Source organism: Amphibalanus amphitrite, unplaced genomic scaffold (assembly GCF_019059575.1).
Source record: "Amphibalanus amphitrite isolate SeventyFive unplaced genomic scaffold, NRLGWU_Aamphi_draft 000803F_arrow, whole genome shotgun sequence".
Lineage (NCBI taxonomy): Eukaryota > Metazoa > Arthropoda > Thecostraca > Balanomorpha > Balanidae > Amphibalanus > Amphibalanus amphitrite.
The window spans coordinates 322,006-334,256 of NW_024882297.1; the positions used below are offsets into that span (position 1 = coordinate 322,006).

General features: G+C 55.1%; 2 protein-coding genes across 3 annotated transcripts in view; one reads left to right on the plus strand and one right to left on the minus strand.

The window, feature by feature from the left end:
* Positions 1 to 11,847, minus strand: part of LOC122366394 (hemicentin-1-like) — an 88,887-nt gene extending 77,040 nt beyond the window's left edge. For both annotated transcript variants that reach the window (XR_006253880.1, XM_043338605.1), the window contains exon 1: positions 11,701 to 11,847. Coding sequence is in view for 1 of the 2 variants with exons in the window: in XM_043338605.1 (XP_043194540.1) it covers positions 11,701 to 11,764 (64 nt within the window). In the remaining variant the exon portion in view is untranslated. The remainder of the gene's footprint in view (positions 1 to 11,700) is intronic.
* On the plus strand, positions 1,291 to 6,117 carry LOC122366396. Its single transcript, XM_043338608.1, has 2 exons — positions 1,291 to 2,721; positions 4,943 to 6,117. Exons 1-2 carry the CDS (start codon positions 1,373 to 1,375, stop codon positions 5,022 to 5,024), a joined length of 1,431 nt encoding a protein of 476 aa, XP_043194543.1. The 5' UTR covers positions 1,291 to 1,372; the 3' UTR covers positions 5,025 to 6,117.
* Positions 11,848 to 12,251: the final 404 nt, after the last annotated feature.

A 12,251-nucleotide genomic window follows, 5' to 3' on the forward strand; every position in this document is an offset into this window, starting at 1 on the left:
TCATCGGTGCGTGGGCTCTGTCAAACGACGAAGCATTTCATCCGTCTGGGTTGTTTTGTCGCCGTCAGACGAAAAAGAAATAATACAGGGCAGATGACGTCTCTGTAGGGCAGCCATCAACCCCATCGATCAAGCCCCCATCGGCCATCAGGGATCCCCAGCACCGTAAGTAAATAAACGAACTGAGCAAGTGTCGACCACTGCCCACGAGGTCATTTTCCTCACGAGCGAGAGTTATCTATTCATCAGCCCTATAAATGCCACGACCCCATTCACTAAGTTACTCTTCAACAACTTGTCAAGTTGCCCAGAGGTAACTCGCTAAGTTGTTAAGTTAAAAGCAATACGCTCTTTGGACTTGTGCTGTATATTGGCTTCGACGATCCTACGGGTGCGTCCCAGGCGGCCTTGTCGACTGTCCAAAGGCAAGTTTCGCTAGGTGGTTCGCCTACACGCGCAGTATGCTTGGGAGCCTCCGCTAACACCTGAGGCTGGTAGGGAGTCAGGGACGGAAACGGTTCCGCACGCCCCTGGCCTGACCTGACCTGACGAAACTGACGTTAATTTTCTTCCACGCTACCAGCTGATCCGTTTTTTGCATCTTATCAATGTTTTAATGAATATTTTCCTTTGCTACGGTTTCCAATGATCTTTTGGTTGAAGTTGATAATTGGTTCAATACACTGTATCACAGCGCTGAGTTTTTATGCTATACCAGCGGCTATAAATCCGGCTTATTGAGCTCCTGCTTATGTTGAAATAAAAAACTACAAAATGGCTGAAAATAGGTCATCAACGTTTCTGAATTAAACGTGATCTTTCCTTATTTTACACATTTATTCAATATGATTTTTCTCTCCTTTGCCAATCCTGAACAAGCAGAGTCTACAGAAGCCCTTGGAACCGGAGCTTTGTGGAATCTGAAGCCACACCTGGCGCTGAGTGATTCTGAGAAGTGCAGGTAATATGGGATTTCGCCCGGTGTCGCCGATGATATTGTGCTGGGTGACATGTCCGTGGAAGACCAAAGCGAAGGCTCCACATGGAAACCATACCGGTGCCTTTTGAGTCTGCAGACACAGTCATCGCTTCTACTTTTCGTTGAGCAGGAAGCCTGGGTGACACCTGTAGTATTTAGTGGCCTTATGTCACCCGTCAGTGCTGCCGCCTGGCGGGTGACCTTGGAGGGCCGAGCGGCCGGGGTCAGGGACGAGGGCAGTCTTGGTGCGGAGCTCGTGGTGGACGCTCGGCTGCAGTGCTGTTGTGCGTTATGTCGTTTTACTAATAACTGTCTTGACTTTGTGTGTTCTGCCAATACACGGCAAGACAGTACATTTTGGCGACGAGTGAGTGCGCTCAAGCGGAGGCGACCATGGACGGGATTCGTCCGCCGGGACCCTTCATGGACACGGCCGCGGCTGGAAGTGTTCCTTGGAGTGCTTGGTATGCGGATTTTGAGCTGTACGCCACGACCATCGGCTGGTCTCAGTGGGATGAGGCCAGACAGCGCGCGCTTCTGCTGCACTGCCTCGGGCAGGAGGGTCGGCGGCGCTACCGGGTGGCGGAGGCGGCGGCGGTGCCTGCGGCGGTGCCAGCGGCGGAGCCAGCGGCGGAGCCTCAGGACGCGCCGCTGTCAGGTGACACCGGCACAGGAACTGACTCGGGAACGGACTCCCGGGTACAGGTGAAGTCGGAAGACGGGGGAATGGCACAGTGTTTGTCACTCCTTCAGCATTTGTTTGATAAGCCGCGGGATATCATGTCAGAAAGAGTAAAGTTCCGTAGGCTTCGGCAGAAGACTGGGGAGTCTACTGCCTCGTTCATAACTACATTAAGAGAGCAGAGTAGATATTGTGCATTTGGAGCCTTGGAAGACGAGATGATTCGAGATCAGTTTGTCGAGGGATGCACGTCTGACCATCTCCGTAATCGTCTGTGCGCTGAGGACCATCTGACCCTGCAGCGTCTGGAGTCAATCGCCATGGCCGACGACCGGGCGGTGGAGCGCCGGCGGCTGTTCGGGGGAGATGACGGCGGGCAGCCGAGCCGGGCGGCGGCGGCAACCGAGCCGCTGGAGGTGGCCTACACGGCGCGAGATAAGACACCAGCACAACGACCGCCGGTCGACAAAACAAAAGGCAAGTTCTGCTATGCTTGTGGTCGCCGGGGTCACGTGTCTACTGATGACTGGTGTCCAGCCAAGGGCCAAAAGTGTCGACGGTGTGGGACTGTTGGACATTTCGCTGTACGGTGCCCTCAGAAACCTGCTAAGGAGGTGAGAGCCGTGGAGCCAGACGTAGTGGAAGTTCTGGCAGTCAATCAAAACGACTCTGCTCTGCAGTTTAACGTCCGGCTGGACGGCAACTGGGTGACGATGCTGGTCGACACGGGTGCGGCGGTGTCCATCATCCCTCGCCAGCTGTACGAGACCGCGCTGAGCCACAGGCCGCTGCTACCCACGACAGTGAACCTCCGGGCGTACGGCGGCAGCCAGCTGGTGGTGACGGGCGTCATCACAGCATCGGTGGAGACGGAGGACGGGCGGAGCTGCCAGGGCCGCCTGTACGTGGTGGACGGCGGCACGCCACTGCTCGGCAGGGACCTCCAGAAGAGTCTCTGCATCTCCACCTGGCACGGCTCCACAGTGTATGAGGTCGATCGACAGCCGGGACGATCCAGTGACGTGGAGGCCGGCAACGATCAGGACAGCGCTACACAGAGGTTAGTGACAAACGCAGTGGTGCTGCCACCTATGAGTCATGAGGCTATCAGTGTGCTGCCACCTATCCGTGGTTTTGTCCACAGAGTACAGCTACGGGACGGTGCTGTGCCCGTTCAACAGAAGCTCCGGCCGCTGCCGTTCTCTATTCGTGAGGAAGTGAAGCAGCACCTCCAAGACCTCGAGAAGCAGCAGATCATCGAGAGGGTTGACGGGTCGCCATGGATCTCTCCGATCGTCGTATCACGGCGTCGATCAGGTCAGCTGAGACTATGTGTCGATTTGCGCGTGGTAAATAAGGCGGTGTGCACCAGTGGCTACCCGCTACCTGACATGCAGGAGATGTTGGACAACTTGGTTGGCGCTGAAGTGTTCTCGACTCTCGATATGAAGGCTGCTTATCACCAGCTGCTGCTTCATGAGGAGTCCAGACAGTTGACGGCGTTTGTAACGCATGAGGGAGTGTTCCGCTATCTGAGGTGTTGTTTTGGTCTCCGATCACTTCCCAGCTGCTTCCAGAAGATGATGGAGACCATCCTGCGAGGGTTACCTGGTGCTCAGGTTTACCTCGATGACGTCATCGTGTCGGGACGGACCAAGGAGGAGCACGACCGCCGTCTGAGTGACGTCATGGCACGACTCGGCGAGTACAATGTGACCTTGAACAAGGACAAGTGTCACTTCGGGGTGAGCCGTATCGACTTCCTGGGGTTCTCAGTGTCCCGGGAGGGTGTCTCCGTGAACCCCGACCGTGTGCAGGGCCTGAGAGACATGAAGCCGCCAGGTACAGTCAAGGAGCTGCAGGCAGTCCTGGGATTGTTTGGGTTCTACGGCCGGTTCATTCCCAGGTACAGTACCAGGGTGGAGGAGCTGCGGCAGCCCCTGAGGAAGAACGCTCCGCCGTTCGCGTGGACGTCGAAGATGAACGAAGCGTTCGAGGACGTCAGAGCAGCGATTCTGAGCAGCTCTGCCCTGGCCATGTATGACCCGACCCTCTCCACAGTGGTGACGACAGACGCCAGTGACGTGGGCATCGGGGCGGTGCTCACGCAGATGCACCCCGAGGGTGAGAGAGTGGTTGCGTTCGCATCCAGCACGCTGTCGACAGCGCAACGCAACTATAGTGTCACGGAACGAGAAGCGTTGGCCAGTGTCTGGGCCATCGAGAAGTGGCACAGATATCTGTGGGGCCGGGACTTTGTCTTGAGGACCGATCACCAGGCACTGACTACCCTGATGACGTCACGTGGGATCGGCAGGGCAGGAATGCGCATATCTCGCTGGGCGTGTCGGTTAATGGAATATTCTTTCACAGTGGAGCACGTCAAGGGGCGCATCAACCCGGCAGATGGGCTGTCTCGACTTCCATCATCAGTGCAGGAGGCGTCAGACGACGAACAGCTGGTGATTGCGGCCCTGACGGAGGAGCGGGCCGCGGTGACCGGCGCGGAGCTGAGGGCGGCGTCACAGTCGGACCCGGTTCTCAGTAAGCTGAGGCAGCAGATACCGCGCCAGTGGCCCAGACGCTATGGTGAGTGCGTGCCCGAACTGCAGCCCTTCTTCCGTTGCAGAGACGAGCTGGCGGTAGAAGATGACGTCATTCTGCGTGGCGGTCGAGTCCTGGTACCTGCGGCGCTCCGGACGAGGCTGGTTGAGCTGGCACACGAAGGACACCAAGGCATCGTCCGAACAAAGCAAAGACTGCGAGACCTGTACTGGTGGCCAGGCATGGACCAGGCTGTGGAGGAACAGGTAAAGGGCTGTCAGATCTGCTCTCTCGCAGACAAGACGGCGTCGCCGCGACACGCGCCCATGCAGCCCGTTCAACTCCCATGTGAGCCATGGTCTAAACTGGGAATCGACTTCATCGGGCCAATGAGTGGAGGTCGACACGGCCAGAGGTTTGCCGTCGTCGCTATCGACTACTATTCGAAATGGATCGAGGTGGGATTTTGCGAGCACCCAACGTCAGAGGTGGTGATACAGTTTATGGAAAAGTTGGCGTGCCGGGAAGGGTACTCGAGAGAGATTGTATCTGACTGTGGGTCTGCATTTACGTCGGAACGATTCGCTTGTTACTTGCGGCATGTGGGTGTTGCCCATATCAAAGTGTCTCCCTACCACCCACAGTCATCAGGTCAAGTAGAGCGAGCCAACAAAACAGTGAAAGCGGCACTTCAGATAGCTGACCTGGAAAAGGCTGACCGGTCTCAATATCTGCAGATGTTCCTGTTCTCGTACCGGAGTACGGTGCAGGCGACCACTGGAAGGAGCCCGGCTGAGCTGCTTCACGGACGACCAATGAGGGGCAAACTCAGCGCGGCACTGGACGTCGGCGGACGTCATCCAGCGAGACCTGGTGACCTGCATGAGCACGTGAAGCGGAAACAAACCTATCAGAAGACGTACTTCGACCGCTCCCACGGAGTCAAGACGCCCAGCTTCTCTGTGGGAGACCAGGTCCGTCACCGGCTTCCTCCGCAGGCGCGGAAGGGGCAGCTCCGGTTTTCGGCGACGAAAAGGATCGTGCAGCAGCGGGGGCCAGCGAGCTATCTGCTGGATGACGGCACCCGCGTCCACGCTGACCGCCTGACGCGGAGCGCCGGTAGCTGCCCAGCAGAGGTCGACGGCCGGAGAGACGAGCCGGTGCAGCCGGACGGTGCAGCTGACCGGACGGGACCGACTGACGCGGAGCTGGAGTCGTCTGGCGGCCGCGACCGGCTGGAGCAGCAGGAGCAGGACAGGCTGGAGGCGATACCGGAACCAGAGACAACTGACAGTCACCTCCGGCTGGACGGGCAGCAGCTGGACGTGCCGCCGGCGCCCCTGGAGGCGGACGAAACGACCAGCGGCCGCTCGTCGACGCAGCCTGACACTGGGACGGCGACAGGGACTGGAGGGCGACGGACGCGAACCGACCTTCAGCAAGGGCAGACGAGCACGGCGGAGGAGGAGTCTGGTGTCGTCCGACCAAGGCTGCCGGAGACGGGCACAGGAGTGACAACGAGATCGGGAAGAGCTGTTCGCGCTCCAGTGTACTATGGATTCAATACTTAACCGGTTGTCGTACTGTAATAATCGCCTGAGGTTTCGGATGTCGTTCTGCTTTTGCGTCTGCTGTACTTAGAAGTTCAGTTACTTTGCACTTAACTGGCACGGGCGAATATGAGCTGTGAAATGAAGTCACTATTTTTGTTGTAGGGGAGGAGGAAATGTAGTATTTAGTGGCCTTATGTCACCCGTCAGTGCTGCCGCCTGGCGGGTGACCTTGGAGGGCCGAGCGGCCGGGGTCAGGGACGAGGGCAGTCTTGGTGCGGAGCTCGTGGTGGACGCTCGGCTGCGGTGCTGTTGTGCGTTATGTCGTTTTACTAATAACTGTCTTGACTTTGTGTGTTCTGCCAATACACGGCAAGACAGTACAACACCTTCGGGAGACATCCAAGCGAGGGTCACCACTTCAACAGCTTCTGACCGAGAGACCTACTTGAAACAGGTCAACCTAACAATACCTGATCGATCACGAGCAGTCCCAGCCTCTTCCGACTGAAACACAAACCGCTAAGACCTAAGGTCGATATAGCCGGCTCGGACCCGACGTCCGGACCTGAGAACGATTCGTCGTTCCCGGACAAACCGCGCTGCCCATTATTCTGTGCCCGATTACTCCCCCGGCGACCATAGCGGACAAGTTCCACTCTACATAGGGGTCAAGCGGTGTGCAAACGAGCCCAACTCCATTTGGCGATTGCCTTGGTCGGGGTCACCAGCCTTCTGAACTGGTCTGATGCTTACGCGGTGCATATCCATCACCGACTCAATAAAATATCCACATTCCGCTCTATTCGTATCAACTGTAGGAATATCATCTCGCACCCTACGACCTGTGGTATCTTAAAATATCGCATGTCCTGCCGTAGCGGGCCATAAAGTATCCCATTATATTACATTATATCCCGTCCTTTCTGACTTAACGCGGCTATCGTACCCAATAGCCCTAAGAACATTACGTCTTCTTCTAACGGCCACGTGTATCCTCAGTCCACTTCGTGTTCGGACCATCAGAGATGGGTGCGAGGTTACAGTGAGTGGTCCAAAGAAGGTTATCGGGTCCGGTCGCTGACCTGTGACCGGACGTGACCCGCAGAGGAGACTTTGCCATTTGCCAAAAAGCAATACTGGCAAGGTATGTTTTTTTTTCTCTCTAGCACTGAACCCAGCCCATAACTGAAGCAGCTCAGTAATGGGGCTCACATTTCAAACAAGTTTGAAATGCAAAACTGTGGGACCCAATGCTATTTTCTTGTGTTAGCATGTTGATTGTTGGTGCTTTGTTGGAAGTTCAAGAACATTATGAATTTCAATAATTAAAAGACATGACCTAGATAAACATACCCCATGATGCATACTGCACTTGCCAAAGCAAAACTCAGTTACCTTACCACCACCTAAGTGATTTCCGCCGTAACGTCGCGGGGTCACATACGTCAGACTGCAGTCTCCCAAACCGTCCCGTTTCGGCTCAGGACTCACCGGTTCCCTTCTCAGTACGGGGTCGAGCTGTGACCGTGTGCTGGTCTCCCCTGGGACCCAGCAGCTGCCACCAGGCCGCTGCATTTCTCCGCCACAAAGCAGCTCGCCGGTTTCAGGTGGCTCACCGCAGTGATGAAATGCTAATTGGAGTGGCATGCGCAGGACCCCTGACAGCGGGCCGCCGCCGCCCGAGAGCCGTCTCGTCATGAGAGGCGAAGGCATGACTCGGGTAACCAGGTTACCATAAACTATGCATCGGCCGCCCCTGGGCAATGTGTACTAACCGGTCGGCTGTCAGGTTACACCAGAAAATTCGCCACGTTTTACCAGCCTGCATAATGGAATGTGACGTCGGAAGACGGGACCGGTTCAGCTCGCCATAAAATCATTATACCATAATGCGTGCTGACCAGGTGCGCACTGTCTCACCAGACATGACAGAGGAAACCGAAAAGGAAAGAACATTTTAAAAACTTCCCTCGTCGACATTTGTTGAAGGGAGCTCAAAGTGGACAAAGCCATTCGACAGTCTCAGTCTAGGTCCAAGCTCAGATGCATCAAACTTCGTGCTGTAAGACTGTGTTCAGATGCATCAAACTCATGCAGGAGTTGGAGGACCGATAAAAGTCCATAATCGCTGCTCTAACGCCAGATCCAGATGCCCCCGAGTTTTCGCATCGCTCTCGGGTCCGCGGACTTTGGCCGTGCATTTGACAGCCAAATGGACAGCCCAAGTGGACCCAGATCGTAAACAGGAGCGCCGGTGGACCAATGAGCACGCCAGCACCGGCATCGGCACTCGTTAGTGAAGTTTGTGTCAAGAGTTGGTCCGAATAACGGCCGCGGGTGTGGTCGGGTCTAGCGCGCGATATCGCACTAATGTCCCCCATTAATTATTTATCGCCGGTTTGACTGCCGTGCGACAGCGTTTGTCGGGAGCGGAAGGGCGTTCTGCAGACGGCTGCCGAGTAGTGTTGGCTCGTCACAGTTTACGGCATTTGTAGCGCGCCCATCACGAGCAAGTCACCGGAAGGCAGTCGCAGTCACCGGACCGCAGCGCTCTTTGGCAGCGTCCCGGCACGGCCACAACTCACGCTCCGCTCAGCGCAGCGCCCCGGCGCTCAGACGATCCCAAATCACGCAGGTAGGCGGGGAAGACATACATCACGCGGTCGGCTCGACGCAGTGCGTCGCTCTACGACTGAGGCGCCCGGCCCGCGCGCGTTTCTCGAACGTTTGATCGATGTCTTCAAACACAAACAGAGCTGTGTACGTAACGCCGTGAGGTGCCGGGCGGCTCGGCTCGGCTCGTGACGCGTCCACATCCGGCGAGCAGTGCCGCCGGCCGGCCGGAGAAGCGACTGAGATCGCTTATACCGTCTCGCAGTACCGAGGATGGCCAATAGAGCGACGTGAGGAGACAAATGACCGGACCTGGAGGAGTAGAAAGATGCCGGAGAGAGGCACCGAGCAAAGGCAGAGGATGAGATAGGGTGGAGAATGGTACTGAGAGGAGAAATGTTCACCAAGCCCGTGTACCGGCTGCGGCAGCCCACAGCCTAGTAGAGCAGTGTGCACTGTGCAGGTGGAACAACTAATATCGGAGAAAAGTTGGGACTATCCAGACCCAGTTTCAATGTTTTATACAGGTGGATGGAAACTGGACTCGGAAGATAAAGGGCAGACACCCACCAGGGAGAGCAGGAGCTCCAAAACAGCGGGCAAGTGGAACTCCTGGGGGTCTTGGCCTGCTGCAGGTCTGCCGGAGATGGCGGTACAGAGGACTGTTAAGACACAAAACAAAGTGCTGGAGCTCGGTGGAGAGCTCATCTGTGCGCGTCAAAAGGAGCATTGTGCCTTGGTTGACTGACACGTCTCTAGCAACGGAAGTTGTTACCGCGAGAGAACAGGTCCGGCTCAGTAACACTCGCGCTCCTACAGACTGCATATCACCCGCTGAGAGAGACAATCGGCTCCAGTCCGTCTGACGGGTACTTTATCAGCCGAGTAACACCACGCAGCCATAAACAGAACATCCGCACGGAGTGGGGCCGAGTTGATTAAGTCATCTCCCCGGCCTCTGGAGGTGGGACGGGCCGCTGTCGGCTGTCAGCTCACTGAGCCCACCCACACCGGCGAGATCACAGGGCGGAGAGAGAGAGAGAGAGAGAGAGAGAGAGAGAGAGAGAGAGAGAGAGAGAGAGAGAGAGAGAGTCGCGGCCCTCGGCTGACCGCTCAAGCTCCCCCGCGCGGCGATTAGGGCGTGGAGAGGCCGCCGGACGGTGACGAGTTTATCTGCAGCCGCGAGTGCTCGGACGTGACGTCGGTGACTCCGGACCCTGCCGGTCCGTCACGGCTGAACGGTTCGTCACGGCGTGTCCAGCCGTGACGCGGCCCCCGCTGGTAAATGACTGCCAAATGAGTGTGCGCCGGCCGTGTAAGTAGGCGCGCGGCGACCGGGCATTGTGTGCGGCCCGGCGCCGGTCACGCTCCGAACTTGGTGGCGTATTGAGCAGTTACTGCAGCCGTCACTTGCCTGACGCAACGCTAGATAAATGACGGAATTTCGCACATGGCCATTTTTAGTAGAAAGTATACCATTATATTACATTAGGTCCATATTTCACTATCCGTCACCAATGCATTGTTTGGCGACTGCCTCGTGACGGTCCGGCCGTTGCCACCCTCGCCCAGGCATGCATCGCACGGCAGTGAATTCTGTAGAGTAGCTCAGCTGTTAAAAATTGATTAGCTACAGCCGAACGCCCGCACTGAAGGTGGGCTTTGCGGTCGCGACATCGACATTGGCAGCCGTCATGTCAATGCCGTGTTTATAGTGACATACGGCCGGTGTTCAATCACTCCCACACAGCTGTTCATGTCAGCGACCATGCCCTGAACCGACTCGCAAAATAAGAGTATCATCATGCCTTCATTGATCGGTGGGGGTACAATGTTTTGGTGAAAAAGTCGCAAACAATAATCTGCCAGATTGAAAAGTAAAACAAAAGAGATGATGTATAGATGCAACATGGCGCACAATGCATGTTTTATACTAGTTACTGTGTCGTTCGCAGCCATATAGCTTTATCGCCACCTGCGTAACGCCTGAGGAACTCCTTTAGTTAGGTTAGCTTTTCGAAATTAACAGCGATGCTTTTATTTTATTTGGCTTACTTCATTTTATACGATATCCATCATTTACAGTCAATCGTGTATTCTGCATGTTTTCTGTTCCGTTTTCCGTTCCGTTCCGTTAGTTGCATCATTTTTGTAATCTCGAAGGACTAGAGCGCCGAGAAATCGAAAAGGCCTTAGGCACTCGCCATGCATCTCGACCTCAAAGTACAGAACGTAATACTCGGGTGGCTCCAGGCAAAGTGCTTCGGGGGTCTTTGCACGTATGCCCACAGGATTCAAAGTTTTGAGCACTCTGCCGTGTGCCCCGTCTCCATGGATTTCTGAGCGAGATAGTGGTGAAAGGGCTAAAGGCTCAAATAATTCAAAACTTGGTCAGTTTCAACACGAAACGATGTTGCCCTCTTGAATACCATGCATAAGTCGAAATGCTGGGTAATGTGAATTAATGTTTAATAATTCAACGTTATCAGTTGGATGTAGCGAACAGGATTTAACAGAACAGAACGGCTCAGTATGTTAACGAAGACGCAAGATAGATACCATCAATGGGAGCATACGAATGTGAAGAAATCATAAATATTGAAATGTGCGCTGTATCCTTAGTTGGTCTTGCAGAGGCACACACTTTAAATCCCCTTTAACGGGAACACCACGATAAAAGAGTTTTATACCATGCCTTTAAAGTTAAAAGAACTGTAGACTTTGCATTAATGGAGAGATATAAATCACATTAATTCGGTCTTCATAGTATGCATTTTCCAAGGGACTGGAAAAGAATGAGGATACCTGCGTTTGGTTGCAGGTCAGGCTTAATACCAGTGATTTTCAAGAGTATTCGCCATTTGTTATCCCCCGACGTCCTGTAGTGAAGCCCTGTTGGTCTTCCCAAGGGAGACACGTTTAGTGTTTCTTGCAAAAGCTCGACGGCTTACGGACAGCTACTGACCTTGCTCCAAAGCGCAGTGTAGCGTTTGATGCATTAAAACATTCCCTGACATCATTTTCTGCTAGATATCTTTCTGCTGTTGACGTCTTCTGCTGCACGTGGTTGTTATCTGACATGGTTAGATTATTTAAGTGAGGAATATTGTACCTCTTTGCATTCCATAATAAATAATGATCACCTCCTCACGCCTAAGTTAAACATCAATGAGATTATCTAATTAGGGAAAGAGTAGAAATGGCCTGCGATGCCATTAGGCAGCACGCCACGGAAAACTCGCACAAAACAAATGACTACATCATTTAGATCGGCGTGACACCGCGTTTCCAAACTACCGCTTCGCACACCTGTAATCACAGGCACTCACCTTTCACAGCTATCATCAGCACCAGCGTCAGCACCAGTGGTGTCATGGCACGTGTCTGCCCCATGGTGCCCTCCGCCGTCGGCCTGCACCGCTCGCTCCGTGCCGTGCGAGCACGAGTACCACCGCACGCCGCCGCCGCCACCACTCGACTGGCCGCCGGGCAAGGAGCGCGGACCCGGCAGACCCGGGCGGGCGGGACGACGGGGCCGACGGGAGGGGGCGGCGGCCGGGGGCGAGCCTACCGTCGGCGTCGACACTCGATACCATCAGTCGTCGACGCCGGAAAGATGATGACCCGTCAGCCCCTGCCGCCTACCTGACACTCTATCGAGAGAGCTCTCTCGCCGGGTCCGTGGCCCGCTCTAACGAGGGCTCCCTCACTGTCGTCCTTATCTCTCCTACCAAGCAGCCTTTTTGCTGGTGAGCGATTGTTTTTGAATTATAAGGCATGAACATCTGTTGAGACCTCGACCAGTACAGTACACCAGCAAGTGGCATGGTCATTGATACGTGTGGTTGATTCTTCGAGGAATGTTGGCTCGGCGTTTGGC